This window comes from Ciona robusta, unplaced genomic scaffold, assembly GCF_009617815.1.
Source record: "Ciona robusta unplaced genomic scaffold, ASM961781v2 AP042751.1".
NCBI classification, from domain to species: domain Eukaryota; kingdom Metazoa; phylum Chordata; class Ascidiacea; order Phlebobranchia; family Cionidae; genus Ciona; species Ciona robusta.
Window position 1 is genome coordinate 78358 of NW_028323130.1, and position 21436 is coordinate 99793.

Here is a 21436-nt window from a genome sequence, read left to right on the forward strand (position 1 = left end):
CTACCGAACAACTAAGAACAAATTTTTTTCTAATTCAGATGTAGTTGAAATAATGATTTTTTAACTAAAAATTTGGTACCAGTGAAGAAGTTATCACAGGTAGTCCTTTAGCTGATGGCCACCTGAAATTTTTGTTTTAAAATGTTCCTTTGGTCTCCCTGATACCCACTGTATAATTTTGTTTTGAAAAAACTCGGGCGTTCGTGTCGAAAATTAACTTTGAAAGTGCACGAAATCGTGCTGCGTCACCGTATTTTCCACACTAGTCGTTATGAATTAAACCAAGGTTAGATTATTAGAATGCGTATCGTTACGTTTGATTCCTACGTTAAAACAGTGGGAAAAAACAAGGCTGTAACGTATGTAATATACCACTATTGTGACGTAACAGACCGCGATTGTGACGTAATAAATCGTTAACCTTACGCAAATCAGACGAATTACGGTGACGAAGCATGTTTTCGCGCATTTTAAAAGTTAATTTTGGACACTAACGCCCGACTTTTTTGAAAAAAAAATTAGACAGCAGGTATCAGTGAGGGCTATAGAACATTTTGAACCCAAAATTGCAGGTGGCCACCAGCTAAAGGATTACCGTTATCACATTAGGCCCTTGACAAGGTGTTAGTGGTTTAAGGAGAGCATTTCTCACCACCAACAAAAAAATGTATGTTGAAACATTAAGCTTTAAATAATGATCAAAATGGATGGTGGACAGCAGCACATTAAATTTCTGTGTTGATCGCTACTGGACCAACAGTTTGTATATGTCATGAGTTTGTGTTGTGTAATGTAATGCAGCTTGAACATGTGCTTAATTTGTTCTGCAGAAAAGCCCCCTAATTTTAAGCTGAAACAACGGAAAATATATGTGTTTTTTTCACGAATTCAGCCAAACTAAAACAAGCAGATGAGGTTTCCTCACTCTCGTATGCTTCCGTATTTCTATTAATGCATGAATTTTTAGTGTGCTAAGCGGTTTTAAGAGTAGTTGGTTAACCATAAAATTTGTTTGTTGCCTGTGAGGAAGTGTGTTCATTACAATAATAATCTTTTTTTGACAATAGTGAGGATAAAGTTACGAATTGTTTTATTAAAAGCAAATGTGTGCATTCCGATGTAAACTGATAAATCTGCTGTAATTCACAGAGTAAGTAATAAGTTTTTTAAAATTATAATGTGTTACTTTTCGTCGTCTTAGCAATTCTGGTTGACTGTACCATGGCCTAAAATGCTTGGAAAATTATAGGGCTCAAGAAGTGGCGCAACCAGCGTCAAGTGACAATGTTTCACAGTACAGCAAATAGAGTATCCACGAGGGAACTTTCTCACGCATTTCGTAAAGGCGAGATTGCACAGGTGGCTTTCGATTATTATGTCATAGACAACTATCGCTCAAAGGCAGAATTTTACAGCAATTCTCTTCATTGTTTTCAGTACTTTAGGATAAATTAAATATGAAGGGGACGGAAGAAACTTGGGAAGATTTGAAAAAGAGAGTTTATTTTGGGCGTAAAAAGAATCACGAGAAACAAAAACTAGTACCAGACGACATTATAGTTCAAAGAATTACAGTCACGCCTTCAGGATGATTAAAGAAGTTTGTTGGATAAAAGAGATTTTGTTCCATTTGCATCGTTCAAAGATTTAAGTATAGCAAACATAATAAAACTCAACAGGTTCGTTTAAACTCATTGCGAAAGTCACCGCTTTTGCTCTATTTTGAACACACAAAGACGGCAGTTGGACTGCTCGGTGTTTTTACGACTCTGCTCGTATCTAAACACATTCTTTCTAACTCGCGTTTGACCCTTGATGACGTCACACTTCGCTATTTTTGAAACGGCTACTTTTGCAAATATTTATTCAAGTGTCCTAACATAGTTAAACCTTTAATTTTAGGCAAAGTTTTGACCGCGTCATATGCACTTTAACAACACTCAGTACAGTCATTTTAAAGTGTTAGTGTTTACCTTTCCTAAACAAAACAGACAGAACGGAAAGGGAAACAGCTCGGCACGAGCGCCCATGACGTCATCAAGGAGAAAGGCGTACGAGAAGAATGCGTTTCTATTTAGCCGAAAAGCGTCGTTATTCAAAAAAATACAGAACACGTGGTTTCCGGTTTAAGAGGCGTCTCGTTTCGTAATTTTAAGTGTTGCAAAATGTATATAATTCATACAAAAACATTTAGTTAAAAATTATTTATAATTGTTACACAGCCAGTGTGGCGCAACCAGCGCAATCTTTACGTCCAGTCAACGTTATCTCTGTCGCACACTAATAGGGATTTTTAGTTCAACAAATCAAAGGTATTTTCAGTTCAACAGACTTTGACATTTTATACTAATAAATAACTAAAAAAAAAAATTTGTTTGGATATATAAAGCAAAACTAAAATTTAACACAACAACACTCAAAATGAAATTACACCGACAAAGAAAACAAAATGTTTTTTTGCTCAATACTTAAAATCAAACTTTCGGAAATTTGCGTGCAACATTATTTGGCATCAGCCTGTTTCTCGGTGACGATCACACCAGACGTTCAGAATTAACACTCGTTGGTGGACAAGATAAATATTTCATCGCAACTGCGACTAATGTGAGACAATTGTTACACGGTTGTCCTCCAAGTATTTCAACGAAATTTAATTTTTGACAATGCTGCGTCACAAACATGAAATATAATTTTTGACTGAGAGCTTCAGTTAGTCAAGTGGCGCTTGACTTTGTGGCAGTTGAACAGTGGCGTCTTCATCAGCAGCATGGGGCAGTGGTGTCCATATACAAAACTAAACTTATTTGGTTCGTCACAAGAAGAGCTCTCACTACTCCCCTAATTGCTTTGGTGCCGCATTCCTCTTCCAAAATGTTTTCAAGAAAATCTCGTTCGGTTGCTTCCAATGCGCACAAAGTCTTAGGCTCCAGCATCGCTGCGAGTGCACACGCATTGTACAAACTCTCCTTCTAAAAATGTGCGTTACGAGATTGTATATCCTACCGAGATCGGGTTTTTGAAACCGACTTTCGATTTGTTCCTGTAAGTCGTTGATGAATGAACCAACGCCATAGCATTTCTATGGAAAAATTTCGTCACGCTTTGCTGGTCACATGTAGGATTTTTCGGTAAGGACCTCGCCAATTCGTATAACGCGAGGTATATGTAGGATTTTTCGGTAAGGACCTCGCCAATTCGTATAACGCGAGGTATAGAGGAGTAATGCGCTTCTGGAGATGTAAACAGTTTTATATGACCGATTTGAAGACTTATTTTTATCACCAAAAATGGTTACACCAGAGCTCATATAAGTAAGAAACTTATTATTGGTTACATTATATGCCCTTTTCAAGCGGCAGGAGCAGCGTCCACCGTCTCGTAAACTTCAGGTTGCATCCATGAACCATGATGCAAACAGATGATTTCTATAACGCACGAAAAAAAACTGGTCCTGCAATGTGGGGCCGAATTCTATATAGATAAAACCTTGGTTTCGTAATTCACAAATACGTGGCTATCATAATGCTATTCATCCGAATCTAGTGATTCCATTGTGATTAATTTCAGTATTTCACCATATTAATAAAGGCTTACTTGGACAAAACAGTTTTAAAATTAGAATCCAGAAGAATGTTGAAAGTTTTTGTGTCATTTTGATTATGTGCTGTATCGTGTTTGTGCATAAATAAAGATATAACGAGCAGAAAATATCTTAAAGTTATTGTTTTTACAATTAGAATCACAGATTTTACAGTTTAAATCTGATTAAAGCAAAACAGTAGAGATCTGAATGGTATAAGTTAAGTCTATCACAAGCTGAAAACCAAATTTAGCAGAATAAACAATTTTCAATGCAAGTAATATGTTATCGATAGATTGCATCTGTAGGTATAACTAAAACAAAAATCGAAAGCAAACTATGCATTCTGATCAAAGTGTTTAATTCCAGACAATTTTTTTTATACATTCATGACACTTTTTCTGAATCTGTTATATATGTTTTTGGTTTGTTAGAGAAGTTATTTGAATGGATCGTTGGTGCATACCTAATCAATATTTAGGGATATTTTTACTTGAACAGCTCTTTTCAGGGCTAAGAGCCTTTGGGTTCACTACTCTGTCCATTGTCTACGTCATAAACACTATTTCAACCAAAGCCTAGTGTGACGTTACAATAATGGTTAGATTCACGGAGGCACAGAAAGTGACGCAGCAGTTTTTTTGCGCATTTTCAAAGTTAATTTTTGACGTGAACGCCCGAGTTTAAAAAAAATATGCAGTGAGTCCTAAAGAACAGTGGATTACCCGAAGTCATATCTCCCATTACTGCAGTTGAGACAAAAGTGGTTGCGGCCCGTGAGAAATTTCGCGGTTGGAGATACTGTTTTAATGGTTACCGAAAAGACGAAACGAGGTGAATGGCCGAAAGCTCGAGTTGTTGAAGTATTTCCCGATAGAGAAGGAGCTACTAAAAGAGTTAAGTTCGGACAGAGAAGTCATTGTTCATTCGGGACATTCGCAAGTTAGAGTCAGCGTTACTCGGCCGAGATTTACTCGTTATACGGACATTTTATAAACCACATTGTGATTGTATTAACGTTTCAGGCCTTAATTTGGAGACGTGTAGCAAACCACCAATATCCCAGTACGAATATCCTACGTTGACTTCAAACAAATGAGGAAACAAATAGATAAGTAAGTGCAAAGCACTATTTCCGAACATTTCAACGAATTCCTCACCCACTCGGTGACTTATATTTATAGAAAATAAATGTGGACATGTAATTTTGGGGTCGGTGTGTAAACTACAGCGTCATTCTAAATCCCCTTAAAGTTAGTTGTTGTGGATGCCGGCCCGGGTCCTACATTTTACGTTAATTGCAATTTACATTCCTTGCTTTTCTACCATGCGCTCGTCTTTTTAGTTCGTTTCGGTGTTAGCTCTGCAGCGGTAGGTTTTTATTCTTTGGTTGTTAGTCATTTTAAGTTCTTATTCATCTAACCGTTTTACATTCTATTTGAATAAGTCTCATAGCGTGCCAACTGTGTGGCTTCAGTATTTAAAAAACCGGCTGCAACAAATATTCTGTTCGTGTGTTGGATTTTCGTGCTGCTGCCGTGCCATAATTTATGTTCACATTACCGCTGCCTTCCAGAGTGTGTGTCCGGGAATAAATGTTTGTTGTTTTAAATTGAGGCTTTGGCTTAATGTGACTACTGCTCGTCGGTTACAATATTTATAGATAACCGTGTCACATGCACTTTAAAGAAGTGTAGAATCGTCTTGTTTTTTCTGATGAATAGTGCAAAGCACTACTATTTCAGAACATTTCAACGAATCCTCACCCACTCGGTGACGCTGTTGTTATATTTATAGAAAATAAATGTGGACATGTCATTTTGGGGTCGGTGTGTAAACTACAGCGTCATTCTAAATTCCCTTAAAGTTTTAGTTGTTGTGGATGTCGGCCCGGGTCCTACATTTTACGTTAATTGCAATTTACATTCCTTGCTTTTCTTGTGTTTCGTCTGGCCATGCGCTCGTCTTTTAAGTTCATTTCAGTGTTAGCTCTGCAGCGGTAGGTTCTTATTCTTTGGTTGTTAGTCGTTTTAAGTTCTTATCTAACCGTTTTATATTATTTGAATAAGCCTCATATAGCGTGCCAACTGTGTGGCTTCAGTATTTAAAAAACCTTCTGCAACAAATATTCTGTTCGTGTGTTGGATTTTCGTTCTGCTGCCGTGCCATAATTTATGTTCGCTTTACCGCTGCCTTCCAGAGTGTGTGTCCGGGAATAAATGTTTGTTGTTTTAAATTGAGGCTTTGGCTTAATGTGACTGCTCGTCGGTTACAATATTTATAGATGACCGTGTCACATGCACTTTAAGGAAGTGTAGAATCGTCTTGTTTTTTCTGATTTTGTTAATGTGCCCCATAGAGTCGTGTAAAAATCAAATATACTGTTTAAACTCCTCTTTGTTTGCAGACATGATCCCGTGTTTGTTTTTAATGGCAGTAATGCTGTCTCTTATTTCCCTGATACTTTCATATTGAAAAAAGCTCGACTGGGAGTGTGTCTCTTGGTTGTTTATTTCTATTATTTTTGATCTTATTAATGCACCAGTGTTAAGCTTGTTTTCATATATGTTAATATTGTTTTTCATATTGTAAAAGCTCGACTGGGAGTGTGTCTCTTCGTTGTTTATTTCTATTATTTTTGATCTTATTAATGCACCAGTGTTAAGCTTGTTTTCATATATTTGCTTTTTCTTCTTCGTGGTTTGCTTGATTATCGTATAGTTTTTTTACATTTTCTTTACAACTTTGTTTTTCCAGTTTTTTTTTAATTATTTGGGAGAAGTCGTAATTATTGTTTTTCTAAGTTCCATTCATTTTAAACGGTCTCCAATGTACCTTTTTTTGTAATTTCCAATTCTCCCATGCTATTATTATGTCTAAATATTTTAGATTCGAATTATTTATTTTATAGAAAAATGGTCCCCACCATTGTTTGTTTGACTCAATTCTATAAGTGTTTAATTCTATAACTGAACAATTATTGGTGGTCTAAGAAAAAGTTCCTTATTGTATTACGTATTATTTTACTTGTTACTCTGTCGCTTCTACTAGAGGACATTGGAGTTATTAGTGTGTATTCTAATTTGTTTTTGTGTAGTTATATCTTTTAAATGTACATTTTTTCAATAAGTTTCCAGGTATTCCTATCTGTAGTTACAACTTCCCTGTTATATCGAGTTTGTTGGTAACCATGTTAAAGTCGCCCATAATTAGATTTTTTGTGAATGGGTTGTCATTTCTGTTATGAAGATTTCTAATTGCGATTTGCGTATGTTTGCGTAATTTATTTTCGAACCAGATTTTAAATAAAGATTGAAAATGTGTATTTCTTCATTGTTTCCAAGAATTCTTATTTTTTGCATCCAAAAAGGCTGTATGATTTTGATGAACAGTATATTTTTTGACTATTAAGAATGTTCCGGATTTGATCTGTCTTGCGTTGCCATATTACATGGTGCTAATTTATTGTTCCTATTTTAATATGGTGCTACAATAAAAAGGGTAACGACTTTGGTTAGTCTGGAGTTATTACTTTTTGTTTTTGAGGGTGCTGGTTGCTTTAAACAGCATTTTCAGGTGATCCTCGGATCGTTGGTGAATCTGTGTATAGTTCATTTGTTGGTATTCCCATATTATACATGTTGTGGTAATTTGGTGACTGGTTGGTAATTAATTTGCGATGGTATTGTTTTCTTCGGTTGTGTCCTGGGCTGTGGGGTTCGTGTTCATCTCCGGCGTTTCGTTTTTAATTTCTACGGTTGCTTGTTCGGCTTGGTGGTCGTTTTTGGGGATTTAACGCTTCTTTTCCTCGTGGGGTTCTTTGTTTTTTTTTCGTTGCGGTTTTGGTGTTCGGGTGGAATTGCTTTGTACTCTCAGTCAAGATAGGGAATACTTCCATATTGGCCAGATCTATTTGTTGTTCCTTATTGCGCTGGAGTATGTCATATTTGTTGGACGTTTCCAATTGTGTATTTTGTGGTGTTGGGCGACGACTTCTTGGTTTTGGTGCAATCTATACGGGCTTTGATCTGCAATTATTTGTTATGTGTCCTTCTGTCTTGCAGAAGTTGCAATGCCCCTTCTTCAGACAGCGCGTCTGCACGTGTCCTCGCTTCTTACAGATTCTACACAAGAGTAAGTGGGACCCACCTGGTCTCGTGACTGTTGCCCAAATCACTTTCGGTAAATTGTTGATGTTTAATTTGTGGAAGGAGATATTGGGCCATCCGTTTTTTATATGTTGGAAATTCCTGTGATAACTAAATTCCATGCTATTCACTTGTCCCCATTTGTATTTTTCCAGAAGATTAGTGATTTTGTTGGCTGCTACATAGCAGAGCACCGGATGTAGGGTCACTACCTCCAGTGTTGGTTTGGGGAGGTGTGCTGTGACTACCATGTTGTGCCCGTTTGCAGGTAAAGTTTACCTCCGCTGTGTTAAAGTAGTGTATGATTCTTTCAACTTCGTGTGCGCTTTCTACTTTAACGTTAGCACGAAAGTGATATCTTTGCACCCCTTCTACGTCGTTGGAGACCGCTTCCAGAGGAACACCTGGCGCAAACAGCTCATTTTGGATGACAACTGATCTTTTGACTTTCTTATTCAAATCGACTACATTAGTCGTCGCCATTTTGGATTTTGTTTCCGCCATTTTAGATTTTGTTCCAAGGATTGTGAGGACTTCCAAGGGTTTGTGATTGGGACAGCGGTTTGTTTTGCAGATATGTATAGTTGAAAATGAATGCGAAGTTTGGACTTATTGAGCGGTTTTGGTTTCCGTTTCTTCCCTCAACGATGTCAAAGTACGGTCTGCTAATTGCGTCTCCTCGAATCCCTTCTTTATCTTGCACAAGCCAGTCACCTTTTTTTCTGCAATTTCAACGGTTCGGGCGGCGGCTTCGAACGGTGCGACCGAGTCCCCACAGCGCATGAAGTTTCTCGAGGGTTTTCCGGGTCTCTTGCTCCCGGTATATTTCCGAGGATAAGATCGTGCACAGCATTCGGTAAACAGAGTGCTTCAACCTCGCCTTTATAGAAGGGAGGGTGTATCTACACAGATCCGTGCGACTTCTGCCCTCGGCAGTCGTTGCGTCGCGTCCAGTAAAGTTATAGTTCCGTGATCCCCGGTCAGATATTCGTCGTTCACGAACTCCTTTTTCACGATGACCCCTGTGCATCCTGTATCTCGCAGCGTGTCTACTAATCGATTTCCCACCAAGGCTTTCCTTACCGGTAACTCACCTTTTTTACTACGTGATCTGTGCATGTGACGTAGGAACGTACTAGTCACGTGACTGATTCATTCGTAAAAGCGAAACTTGCGTTTTTTCTGTTGTCTTGTTTTTTGCTAAATACACTACCTCTCGCCTTTCTAAATGAGAGCGGCCACGCTTCAACAATTTTGTAACGTGAATTGTCACGTGGGTAGTACACTTCTCAACTTTTTCAAATCAGTTTTATGAATTTTACGGCGTTTGAGCTGGAATACCTTTGGTTATAGAAAACCGATTAAAATCAGTAAGGTGTCGTTGGAATCAGAAAAACACTCACTATCTATTAAAGCGATGTACTTTTAGGTGTGTTTAGCCCCTTTAAACTTATTTGGATGTACACTTTTTGTATACGAATTCTGCAAATATATGAATGTTTATGATAACAATTCAAACTATAAAGTCACGTCCACACCAAATTTTTGTGTAGTCATTACTATTCGCACCACGTCCTTCTTTGGTCCTTGTAAATGATATGTTGTATAGCATCTAGTTCACCATTACTACTGCGGGTAAGTTGTTTTGTGCGTTTTTACTTCCTTTAATTTTAATTACCGACAACCAGCGGAAAAGTGTACCTACTTCTTTGTATAGTCCCATGTAGTTTTACTGATTTTATAAAAAGTGCTTTATATGCATTTACACTTCTTTGTATAGTCCCATGTAGTTTTACTGACTTTATAAAAAGTGCTTTATTTATGCATTAACTTGTAGCAATCCGACCTATATTCATGGAAGGGGCAGGGCCGAACATTACGGGTCCAGAGCCATGAACCCGTTTGACCTGGAACAAATACATTCCCGGGGCAAATTCCACATTCTGCAATGGACGTTAACGCAAGACAATAAAAATAGAGAGAGAACTTTTGATTGGTTCTGTATGACGTCACAATCTCTTATTCGCAACGCCTTTTCCCGTTTTTGTATATAATCGCCTGCATGATATTCTGACACCATTCGATTTATTGATTATACCATAGACAACTTATAATAGACCGCAAGCGGAGAATTTTTTTCAGACAAGTCACGCATCATTGCAGCAGGTTACTTGAAAAGTAAATAAACAAGCGTCTGTGGTTACTAAACGTATACTCCACGATCACGATGAGTAACTGTTGCATCCCTAACTGTTTCTTTAGCTACAGCAAAAAAAACGCAAAGCGGTCACTGTTTACTATTCGTAGACCAGATTTAGCACGGAGTTCCGACGAGAAAGATCACCGTGAGAGGTTGACAAACTTTATTTTAGGGTTACGCGATTTCCAAAGGGGTGACAGAATCAAGGAAATACTTAAAAAAGAAAAGTATAACGCGTACAATATAAAGATTAGAGTCCTGTTTAAACAGTATTTTATTTAGAGCATGTTTGTGAAGCGCACTTTAAACCGGAGGACATAGTTTCCTATCATTCAAGGAAGGAGTTAAAATGTGGTGCATTTCCATCTGAGAATTTGCCTAAAAAATGTGGTGTACTTGTGAAGGTAAACTTCTGTTCTTGAACCTATATTGCATTTCATTTATATACTAAATGCATTTTTAGAAGAGTCGTGAACGAGTTACCCGAAAACCGTTACCAGATGCAATTCGCCATAGCTGCATAGAAAAAGTGTACAGCAGCTTCAGCAAATTATCTTCACAAACGAGAGGTTTGTCGAAAGAATTTTGCTTTTATTGATATCATTTATAAGAACATTGGCATCTTTTAGCAGTTGTCAATTTACCATTTGTAATATTGTGCATAAATATACAGACAAATGGTCAATAACTACCAGGAATCAAAAAACTTTACTGGAATATTGGATATCGGAACAAGATTTAGTTCCTCACATAAGGCAAAAGAGTGTATTCTGTAAATTAAGTTATTGGAATACTAATCTTTTATTTTATCTTTTAGCATTTGCTTAAATAGTACAGTTCAGGTAGAGTGGGTGGCATTTGATGGTTGGAGAATTACCAAACAATTTGTGGATTTGAGAACTTCCACTTTATATTCTTTTATAGGTAACCTTTCACAAATTAATAATGCTTTAACTTATATCCTGTGTATGCTATTTATAGGTAAGGTACAAAAGGTGTCTGAACTATAAATTAAGCATTACATTAGAGTACCATTACATCACAAAGTTACAAATTAAGTTGTGTTCCAAATAAAACGTCGCACAATTGGATTTTGCAGATAGCTTTGCAAGATATAAGTTGTGCAAAGGAGTTGCTAGCACAACTAAAAATACTAAATGCCATCATATTCAAATTTGGAATGGATCAGGTTTAAATATTGATACAATTGTTAGATCGCCAGAATGTAGTGGTATAGGTTAATATTTTAGACCATTAAAAACGTAAGTCTAACTGTACCGTTGAAACAGTTGAATCTGAAGACAGAAACACATGTTACAATTGCCTTAAGTATGACATAAAGACACAGTATAACAGAAAGTATACCAGTTTAAAAGATGTTGAAAGCAAATCAGGGGACAGTGAGTTAGTTTTGGCATAAAGCTACCGTTTTTGTAAATACATCCTGTACGTTTATTTTGTCTTGTCCTTCTTCATAATGCATCCATCAAGCAATGGGTTCGCAACTCATCTATGCTTGCCATCATTGCACCACATACGTCGCATTGAATCTCTAGACTGCTTAAACAACTACGAACCACTGAATCCGCCATACCGATATTTTAAAACCTAAATAATACGTATGACTTACGCGAGCAACGAAAACAGGCTTTAACCTGGGTGCACTGAAGCGGAACGTATCTGCAACAAATAAACTTGATTTTTTGCATTATTTAACAATATTTTTTCACTTTAATAAACTTTCTAGTACCTAACTACACAAACACACGTAATATTTGCATTTAGGAATAACTAACATTGTTTTTTTGGTCTAAAAACATATTTTTACGGGAATCCCAGAAGTGACGCTTGCGGTCTTAAGATGTCTATGATTATACCAAAAATACATATGTTCAAAAGAAAAGGGATTAAGCTTTCAATGAAAATCAAGGAAGGTGAGAAATTGTTGCATTAGGCGGAGAGATACAAAGAACATTCAAAACGGAAATAGCAGCTGCGGATCACCACAAGTCGGATCCGCAAGAAATCAGAGGTCATAAATAGCAATTTAAGGTTAAAATGGTGACCGCGACGTGATATTTAGACGCGTTTCTTCCGGTATTGACAAAGCCGCACATACTCGGTTTTCTGGAATTACATCTGTTATCTGGGAGTACATACGTTAATTTCTGGTATACCCCCGTTGCCGTTAACGTAACGTTATCTGTAGTTTCTCATTCATGTTATCTGTATCTCATTCATTAAAGTTTCTCATTCATTAAAAGTCTTAAAGGAAATAGCTTCCAATAAGTTGCTGAAGCCATAGGTATTGTTAATACCTTAAAAAACGTTTTGATTTGCTTATCTATCAAAACTGCACCAATAAACCGCTGATAGACCGGGTTTTCCCCATAAACGAAATATTGCATTGTGATGTCACAGTGCCCGCGAGTGACGTTTTTTACAACTTTGAAATTTGATTTTTTAAACGTTCATAACTTTTAAATTAAAGCGAATTTTCACAAACTGACTGTGAATTTAGCATCGGTAGACATAAAACATTATTCTTATGCAAAAAACTGCGCAACCATGAGAACCGTGGGCCGAATTCTTTAAGTCTGGTCCAAAGCGACTCTATTCGCCATGGGCAGTTAAAGAGTTAACAAACCAACTTTTGGTTCGATACCTTGAATGGCTTTAGAGTTATAAATAACCATTACGCGGTTGCGGATATTTCAATAATTTCGACCGGAAACTTCACGCGGCGACGTCCATTAGATGTCAAATGACCATACGAAGTTAATAAACCAACTTTTGGTCCGATACCTCGAATGGTTTTGGAGTCTTCCATGCCCACAGTCACCCATCGCCGGTACTCGTCCCTGTTTTTTCTGCCAACGTTATCACTTTTGGCTACGACAAAATAAACATTTTTTCCATTGGGAATAAAAGAATGACAAGTGACTCTAACTTCCTGGAGTATTTCAACCACTCTTTTTCTGCTGAAGAAAATCGAATGATTCTGTGTAAGTTTGTTGATGTCACCGGAGGACACCCAGACGGTCACACATTCAAGTACTAACTGAACCCGTGATTGCTTGACTTCCGAGATCGGGTACTTTCAATCTGGTATGGAGATAGGCAGAATTATGTTTTGAATCTTGATTAATATATTGTTAAGGTAAATTAAAAAATCATTTGATACCAAAAGCGTATTTTTGAAAATTTTGTTTTATAATCATTGCCTAACTCATTCAGTATTCCCAGACGGTCACCCATTCAAGTACTAACTGAACCCGAGATTGCTTGACTTCCGAGATCGGACGAAATCGGGTACTTTCAATCTGGTATGGAGATAGGCAGAATAACGTATTGAATCTTGATTAATATATTGTTAACGTAAATTAAAAAAATCATTTCCTACCAAAAGCGTATTTTTGAAAATTTTGTTTTATAATCATTGCCTAACTCATTCAGTATTCCCAGACGGTCACCCATTCAAGTACTAACTGAACCCGAGATTGCTTGACTTCCGAGATCGGACGAGATCGGGTACTTTCAAACTGGTATGGAGATAGACAGAATTATGTTTTGAATCTTGATTAATATATTGTTAAGGTAAATTAAAAAATCATTTTATACCAAAAGCGTATTTTTGAAAATTTTGTTTTATAATCATTGCCTAACTCATTCAGTATTCCCAGACGGTCACCCATTCAAGTACTAACTGAACCCGAAATTGCTTGACTTCCGAGATCGGACGAGATCGGACGAGATCGGGTACTTTCAATCTGGTATGGAGATAGGCAGAATTATGTTTTGAATCTTGATTAATATATTGTTAACGTAAATTAAAAAAATCATTTTATACCAAAAGCGTATTTTTGAAAATTTTGTTTTATAATCATTGCCTAACTCATTCAGTATTCCCAGACGGTCACCCATTCAAGTACTAACTGAACCCGAGATTGCTTGACTTCCGAGATCGGACGAGATCGCGTACTTTCAATCTGGTATGGAGATAGGCAGAATAACGTATTGAATCTTGATTAATATATTGTTAACGTAAATTAAAAAAATCATTTCCTACAAAAAGCGTATTTTTGAAAATTTTGTTTTATAATCATTGCCTAACTCATTCAGTATTCCCAGACGGTCACCCATTCAAGTACTAACTGAACCCGAGATTGCTTGACTTCCGAGATCGGGTACTTTGAATCTGGTATGGAGATAGGCACAATAATGTTTTGAATCTTGATTAATATATTGTTAAGGTAAATTAAAAAATCATTTTATACCAAAAGCGTATTTTTGAAAATTTTGTTTTATAATCATTGCCTAACTCATTCAGTATTCCCAGACGGTCACCCATTCAAGTACTAACTGAACCCGAGATTGCTTGACTTCCGAGATCGGACGAGATCGGGTACTTTCAATCTGGTATGGAGATAGGCAGAATTATGTTTTGAATCTTGATTAATATATTGTTAACGTAAATTAAAAAAATCATTTTATACCAAAAGCGTATTTTTGAAAATTTTGTTTTATAATCATTGCCTAACTCATTCAGTATTCCCAGACGGTCACCCATTCAAGTACTAACTGAACCCGAGATTGCTTGACTTCCGAGATCGGGTACTTTCAATCTGGTATGGAGATAGGCAGAATAACGTATTGAATCTTGATTAATATATTGTTAACGTAAATTAAAAAAATCATTTCCTACCAAAAGCGTATTTTTGAAAATTTTGTTTTATAATCATTGCCTAACTCATTCAGTATTCCCAGACGGTCACCCATTCAAGTACTAACTGAACCCGAGATTGCTTGACTTCCGAGATCGGACGAGATCGGGTACTTTCAATCTGGTATGGAGATAGGCAGAATTATGTTTTGAATCTTGATTAATATATTGTTAACGTAAATTAAAAAAATCATTTTATACCAAAAGCGTATTTTTGAAAATTTTGTTTTATAATCATTGCCTAACTCATTCAGTATTCCCAGACGGTCAACCCATTCAAGTACTAACTGAACCCGAGATTGCTTGACTTCCGAGATCGGGTACTTTCAATCTGGTATGGAGATAGGCAGAATAACGTATTGAATCTTGATTAATATATTGTTAACGTAAATTAAAAAAATCATTTCCTACCAAAAGCGTATTTTTGAAAATTTTGTTTTATAATCATTGCCTAACTCGTTCAGTATTCCCAGACGGTCACCCATTCAAGTACTAACTGAACCCGAGATTGCTTGACTTCCGAGATCGGACGAGATCGGGTACTTTCAATCTGGTATGGAGATAGGCAGAATTATGTTTTGAATCTTGATTAATATATTGTTAACGTAAATTAAAAAAATCATTTTATACCAAAAGCGTATTTTTGAAAATTTTGTTTTATAATCATTGCCTAACTCATTCAGTATTCCCAGACGGTCACCCATTCAAGTACTAACTGAACCCGAGATTGCTTGACTTCCGAGATCGGACGAGATCGGGTACTTTCAATCTGGTATGTAGATAGGCAGAATTATGTTTTGAATCTTGATTAATATATTGTTAACGTAAATTAAAAAAATCATTTTATACCAAAAGCGTATTTTTGAAAATTTTGTTTTATAATCATTGCCTAACTCATTCAGTATTCCCAGACGGTCACCCATTCAAGTACTAACTGAACCCGAGATTGCTTGACTTCCGAGATCGGACGAGATCGGGTACTTTCAATCTGGTATGGAGATAGGCAGAATAACGTATTGAATCTTGATTAATATATTGTTGACGTAAATTAAAAAAATCATTTCCTACCAAAAGCGTATTTTTAAAAATTTTTTTTTATAATTATTGCCTAACTCATTCAGTATTCCCAGACGGTCACCCATTCAAGTACTAACTGAACCCGAGATTGCTTGACTTCCGAGATCGGACGAGATCGGGTACTTTCAATCTGGTATGGAGACAGGCAGAATTATGTTTTGAATCTTGATTAATATATTGTTAAGGTAAATTAAAAAATCATTTTATACCAAAAGCGTATTTTTGAAAATTTTGTTTTATAATCATTGCCTAACTCACTGGCGCAAATAGGGGGGGGGGGTTTAGGGGGTCGAAACCCCCCCCTTTAAAAAAATGAAAAAAAAAATTCATAATTTAAAAAAAGAAAAAAAATTTAATAATTTTTTTTTTAATAATTTTTTTTTAATAATTTTTTTTTACTTCAAAATAATTGTTTAAAAATTAATTTAAAGTTTTTAATCTTAAATTCCCCTATTCTGAGCCGGGGTCGGCAGCGGTGGCTTTCCGAAAAAGCATGTGAAAATTTTTAGCCGGGGTCGGTATAAGGTGCTCAATCTCTCGTAAAAAACATTATATTTTAAGGTCTAATCGAATGACAACAGCTCGATGTTAAAACGAAATCAATTTTATTTGTCAGTTATCCAAACATTACAATAATAATTCAAGACGGCGAGCTTTCAGAGCCGCGAATTGAGTAATTAAATGTTCCGTGTCGACGATTACGTCACGATGCACCGTCATCAAGGCAATCCCGTTCAGACGATCTTGACGCATGGTGCAGCGTAGGTAGGTTTTTAACCTACGTAGCTGGGAAAAGGAACGTTCAGCACTGGCTGTGGTGACTGGGAGCGTGGCAACAATCTAATAAGGGAAAGTGTAATTCATTTGTGCTTATTTCGACTCACGTAATGCTTACTTTTAAAAGTTGGCGAATATTTGGGAAGAATTCCCCGTTACACGCCTGGAGAGCAGATTTGGCGTCAGATGGCAGTTCTTTTTTCTCTGCTGACCACTTCTGTCGCCAATAGCCCAGCTCTGACGTAATCGTTGCAGCGGCATTTTTTTCCAGGTCTTCTGAATATAGTTCAACCAAATTTATGAGCTGATTTTCATCTAAAAATAGAACATAAGGTTTTTGTTTTATAGCGCTATTGTAATTCTATACCAAAAGAATCGGCGAGATATTTTGGTATGAGTGCGTAACAGTTTGCTGCACGTTGAAATGTTGGAGAAAATCGTTCTTCAATTTGGCTAATAACGTCTTCAATGAACGGTAAGAACGTAATGTTGTGCAAATGCTGCTGAACGGTAAGGTTTGGAGAAGTACCGCGTGGTAGAGTGCATATAATCGGGATGTTGAGGCTTTCAGCAATGCACTTTGCATCATGGAAAATTTAGACCATCAACGCTTTTGACCATGCGGCGATCACGCCCCTCCAGGCTGGCATGCACTGGATCGTCATTCCAGGTGCAACTGCACATGAACACGTCATTCCAGGTGCATCTGGATCGTCATTCCAGGTGCAACTGCACATGAACACGTCATTCCAGGTGCATCTGGATCGTCATTCCAGGTGCAACTACACATGAACACGTCATTCCAGGTGCATCTGGATCGTCATTCCAGGTGCAACTGCACATGAACGCGTCATTCCAGGCGCATCTTCCAATCCCAATATCAACTTGCCGTTATCACGCCATATTCGTGACGTCACAATCCAAAGGTATAAATTCCATGCTGTCAGACTGTCTGAATCCAAACCCAAAGATTCCCGATTCAAAGAAACAAGCCTATTGAGTTCGCTATGAATCCCAAGCCAAAGAAACAAGCAAGATTGAATTTATTTTTTAGTACAACGCAAGAAAAAAATGTTGGTGCAGAAACGAGCATCACAGCAGAGCTTGCCGCTACAAGGCAGAAACAACCAAGTCCAATGCTGCAACCTGACAATGACATAGGAACGTTCGTGGACTCCAGAAACTCGTTAGACGACACAACAAAATATCTCCTGCTAAACAACAGTTGGAAGCCGGGACAACACTACAAATTTCCAACGAAACAACGCATTGTTAAAGGCAAACCAGTTGATTTGACTTTTCAACTCAACTGGTTAAATGAATGGAAATGGCTGACATATAGTCACCTTAAGGAGGGGGCGTTCTGCAAAAGTTGCGTGGTCTTTGCACCTGAAATTGCTGGAGGTTCATTATTGAACCGCTTCGTAACATCACCAATGACCAACTTAAAAAAGGCAAGAGAATACATAACTGAACACAGCAAGAGAGAATATCACAAACTGGCGCAAACTCGTACCGAACACTTTATTGCTACCTGGGAATCTACTTCCGGCAACGTGGTCAATCAAATGTCTTCTTCCCACTCTCAACAAGTGTCAAGAAATCGACGTTTTATGAAATGTGTCGTAGATACCATTAAATTATGTTGCAGGCAAAACATTCCCCTTCGTGGCCATCGAGACTGCGGACCACTCAACAACCCTGAAGACTTTGAAACGACAATAAACGAAGGCAATTTTCGAGCTTTGCTTCGTTACCGTATTTCCTCTGGTGACTCCTACTGCCTTGAATTTGTTAACGAAGCTCCAACTAAAGCCCGTTATATCAGTTGGTACATTCAAAATGAGATAATAGCTCTCCTTGAGGACGAAATGCGAAAGAAGATCGTGGCAAATATAAAAAACGCAAACCATTATACTGTATTGGCGGACGAAACAAGCGATGTATCACTACATGAGCAATTATCCATCTGTGTTCGCTACGTTCACGAGGTGCGTCCAAATTGCCTTGAAATCCGAGAAGACTTCCTGGGTTTTGTCGATGTGATGGAGCTTACAGGCAAAGCATTATCTGATACCATCTTATCGACCATAAGTAGTTGGGGCTTGAACCTGGACTTAATGCGTGGGCAAGGCTACGATGGCGCTGCTAATATGTCGGGTCAATATCGGGGCGTCCAGTCTCGCATATTAGAAAAATATCCAAAGGCCCTCTACACACATTGCAACTCGCACGTGTTAAATCTTGTAATAAACCACGCATGTAAACTGAGAACGATAAAGAAAGCGCTTTCGATCATACAAGATGCAGCCAAATTTTTTGACGGCAGCCCTCAACGGAAACAGTGTTTGAAAAACGCAATGGAGGCTCTTCAAGGTCATTCAATCAAACACAGAGCTTTAAAGCAACTTTGTGAGACGCGGTGGGTCGAGCGGCACGAAGCGGTTCAAATATTTTTGGAACTATATCCTCACATTCTTCATGCAGTGGTTGACCTGGAGATGTCGAACACAATAGCCACTTCGAAGGGTGCAACAGAAGTCAAACTGCATTTACGTGATTTCACGTTTTTGAGCGATGCAAAATGCATCGCTGCGGTATTCGAAGAGACCTATCGACTATCAGTTAATCTACAAGGCAAAGAAGTTGACCTGGTATCGTGCGCAAACATGGTGAAACAAACGCTTAAAAAATTGCAGATTATGAGGGGAAACTCAGAAGAAGTCTTTGAAAAAATTTTCCATGATGCAAAGTGCATTGCTGAAAGCCTCAACATCCCGATTATATGCACTCTACCACGCGGTACTTCTCCAAACCTTACCGTTCAGCAGCATTTGCACAACATTACGTTCTTACCGTTCATTGAAGACGTTATTAGCCAAATTGAAGAACGATTTTCTCCAACATTTCAACGTGCAGCAAACTGTTACGCACTCATACCAAAATATCTCGCCGATTCTTTTGGTATATAATTACAATAGCGCTATAAAACAAAAACCTTATGTTCTATTTTTAGATGAAAATCAGCTCATAAATTTGGTTGAACTATATTCAGAAGACCTGGAAAAAAATGCCGCTGCAACGATTACGTCAGAGCTGGGCTATTGGCGACAGAAGTGGTCAGCAGAGAAAAAAGAACTGCCATCTGACGCCAAATCTGCTCTCCAGGCGTGTAACGGGGAATTCTTCCCAAATATTCGCCAACTTTTAAAAGTAAGCATTACGTGAGTCGAAATAAGCACAAATGAATTACACTTTCCCTTATTAGATTGTTGCCACGCTCCCAGTCACCACAGCCAGTGCTGAACGTTCCTTTTCCCAGCTACGTAGGTTAAAAACCTACCTACGCTGCACCATGCGTCAAGATCGTCTGAACGGGATTGCCTTGATGACGGTGCATCGTGACGTAATCGTCGACACGGAACATTTAATTACTCAATTCGCGGCTCTGAAAGCTCGCCGTCTTGAATTATTATTGTAATGTTTGGATAACTGACAAATAAAATTGATTTCGTTTTAACATCGAGCTGTTGTCATTCGATTAGACCTTAAAATATAATGTTTTTTACGAGAGATTGAGCACCTTATACCGACCCCGGCTAAAAATTTTCACATGCTTTTTCGGAAAGCCACCGCTGCCGACCCCGGCTCAGAATAGGGGAATTTAAGATTAAAAACTTTAAATTAATTTTTAAACAATTATTTTGAAGTAAAAAAAAATTATTAAAAAAAAATTATTAAAAAAAAATTATTAAATTTTTTTTCTTTTTTTAAATTATGAATTTTTTTTTTTCATTTTTTTAAAGGGGGGGGTTTCGACCCCCTAAACCCCCCCCCTATTTGCGCCAGTGGGCAGAATTATGTTTTGAATCTTGATTAATATATTTTTAAGGTAAATTAAAAAATCATTTCATACCAAAAGCGTATTTTTGAAAATTTTGTTTTATAATCATTGCCTAACTCATTAAGTATTCCCAGACGGTCACCCATTCAAGTACTAACTGAACCCGAGATTGCTTGACTTCCGAGATCGGACGAGATCGGGTACTTTCAAACTGGTATGGAGATAGGCAGAATTATGTATTGAATCTTGATTAATATGTTGTTAACGTAAATTAAAAAATCATTTTATACCAAAAGCGTATTTTTGAAAATTTTGTTTCATAATCATTGCCTAACTCATTCAGTATTCCCAGACGGTCACCCATTCAAGTACTAACTGAACCCGAGATTGCTTGACTTCCGAGATCGGGTACTTTCAATCTGGTATGTAGTTAGGCAGAATTATGTTCTGAATCTTGATTAATATATAGTTAACGTAAATTAAAAATTCATTTTATACCAAAAGCGTATTTTTGAAAATTTACTTTTATAATCATTGCCTAACTCATTCAGTATTCCCAGACGGTCACCCATTCAAGTACTAACTGAACCCGAGATTGCTTGACTTCCGAGATCGGGTACTTTTAATCTGGTATGGAGATAGGCAGAATTATGTTCTGAATCTTGATTAATATATTGTTAACGTAAATTAAAAAAATCATTTCATACCAAAAGCGTATTTTTGAAAATTTTGTTTTATAGTCATTGCCTAACTCATTCAGTATTCCCAGACGGTCACCCATTCAAGTACTAACTGAACCCGAGATTGCTTGACTTCCGAGATCGGACGAGATCGGGTACTTTCAATCTGGTATGGAGATAGGCAGAATTATGTTTTGAATCTTGATTAATATATTGTTAACCTAAATTAAAAAAATCATTTTATACCAAAAGCGTATTTTTGAAAATTTTGTTTTATAATCATTGCCTAACTCATTCAGTATTCCCAGACGGTCACCCATTCAAGTACTAACTGAACCCGAGATTGCTTGACTTCCGAGATCGGGTACTTTTAATCTGGTATGGAGATAGGCAGAATTATGTTTTGA

The 21436-nt window shown here is 37.3% G+C and overlaps 2 protein-coding genes, 4 non-coding genes and 14 pseudogenes across 6 annotated transcripts; 2 read left to right on the plus strand and 18 right to left on the minus strand.

Moving 5' to 3' along the window:
• Positions 1 to 7094: 7094 nt before the first annotated feature.
• Positions 7095 to 8426, minus strand: LOC149723076 (uncharacterized; annotated as a pseudogene).
• Positions 8427 to 9955: 1529 nt separating this feature from the next.
• On the plus strand, positions 9956 to 11623 carry LOC149723077 (uncharacterized). Its single transcript, XM_089893641.1, has 5 exons — positions 9956 to 10073; positions 10211 to 10332; positions 10392 to 10497; positions 10602 to 10683; positions 10746 to 11623. Exons 1-5 carry the CDS (start codon positions 9956 to 9958, stop codon positions 10936 to 10938), a joined length of 621 nt encoding a protein of 206 aa, XP_089749767.1. The 3' UTR covers positions 10939 to 11623.
• Positions 11624 to 13149: 1526 nt separating this feature from the next.
• Positions 13150 to 13268, minus strand: LOC149723078 (5S ribosomal RNA; annotated as a pseudogene).
• Positions 13269 to 13368: 100 nt separating this feature from the next.
• On the minus strand, positions 13369 to 13487 carry LOC149723079 (5S ribosomal RNA; annotated as a pseudogene).
• A 99-nt stretch (positions 13488 to 13586) lies between these two features.
• Positions 13587 to 13715, minus strand: LOC149723080 (5S ribosomal RNA; annotated as a pseudogene).
• Positions 13716 to 13815: 100 nt separating this feature from the next.
• LOC149723081 (5S ribosomal RNA) lies at positions 13816 to 13934 on the minus strand (annotated as a pseudogene).
• Positions 13935 to 14034: 100 nt separating this feature from the next.
• LOC149723082 (5S ribosomal RNA) lies at positions 14035 to 14143 on the minus strand (annotated as a pseudogene).
• A 99-nt stretch (positions 14144 to 14242) lies between these two features.
• On the minus strand, positions 14243 to 14361 carry LOC149723083 (5S ribosomal RNA). Its single transcript, XR_016387104.1, has one exon. It is a non-coding gene; the product is annotated as a 5S ribosomal RNA (ribosomal RNA).
• Positions 14362 to 14461: 100 nt separating this feature from the next.
• Positions 14462 to 14570, minus strand: LOC149723084 (5S ribosomal RNA; annotated as a pseudogene).
• A 100-nt stretch (positions 14571 to 14670) lies between these two features.
• Positions 14671 to 14789, minus strand: LOC149723085 (5S ribosomal RNA). Its single transcript, XR_016387105.1, has one exon. It is a non-coding gene; the product is annotated as a 5S ribosomal RNA (ribosomal RNA).
• Positions 14790 to 15099: 310 nt separating this feature from the next.
• On the minus strand, positions 15100 to 15218 carry LOC149723086 (5S ribosomal RNA; annotated as a pseudogene).
• A 100-nt stretch (positions 15219 to 15318) lies between these two features.
• LOC149723087 (5S ribosomal RNA) lies at positions 15319 to 15437 on the minus strand (annotated as a pseudogene).
• A 100-nt stretch (positions 15438 to 15537) lies between these two features.
• LOC149723088 (5S ribosomal RNA) lies at positions 15538 to 15656 on the minus strand. Its single transcript, XR_016387106.1, has one exon. It is a non-coding gene; the product is annotated as a 5S ribosomal RNA (ribosomal RNA).
• A 100-nt stretch (positions 15657 to 15756) lies between these two features.
• LOC149723089 (5S ribosomal RNA) lies at positions 15757 to 15875 on the minus strand (annotated as a pseudogene).
• A 1574-nt stretch (positions 15876 to 17449) lies between these two features.
• Positions 17450 to 20025, plus strand: LOC149723090 (52 kDa repressor of the inhibitor of the protein kinase-like). The gene is made up of 3 exons (XM_089893637.1): positions 17450 to 19469; positions 19522 to 19718; positions 19774 to 20025. Exons 1-3 carry the CDS (start codon positions 17513 to 17515, stop codon positions 19984 to 19986), a joined length of 2367 nt encoding a protein of 788 aa, XP_089749763.1. The 5' UTR covers positions 17450 to 17512; the 3' UTR covers positions 19987 to 20025.
• Positions 20026 to 20458: 433 nt separating this feature from the next.
• LOC149723091 (5S ribosomal RNA) lies at positions 20459 to 20577 on the minus strand (annotated as a pseudogene).
• Positions 20578 to 20676: 99 nt separating this feature from the next.
• On the minus strand, positions 20677 to 20785 carry LOC149723092 (5S ribosomal RNA; annotated as a pseudogene).
• A 99-nt stretch (positions 20786 to 20884) lies between these two features.
• On the minus strand, positions 20885 to 20993 carry LOC149723093 (5S ribosomal RNA; annotated as a pseudogene).
• Positions 20994 to 21093: 100 nt separating this feature from the next.
• Positions 21094 to 21212, minus strand: LOC149723094 (5S ribosomal RNA). The gene has a single exon (XR_016387107.1). It is a non-coding gene; the product is annotated as a 5S ribosomal RNA (ribosomal RNA).
• A 100-nt stretch (positions 21213 to 21312) lies between these two features.
• Positions 21313 to 21421, minus strand: LOC149723095 (5S ribosomal RNA; annotated as a pseudogene).
• Positions 21422 to 21436: the final 15 nt, after the last annotated feature.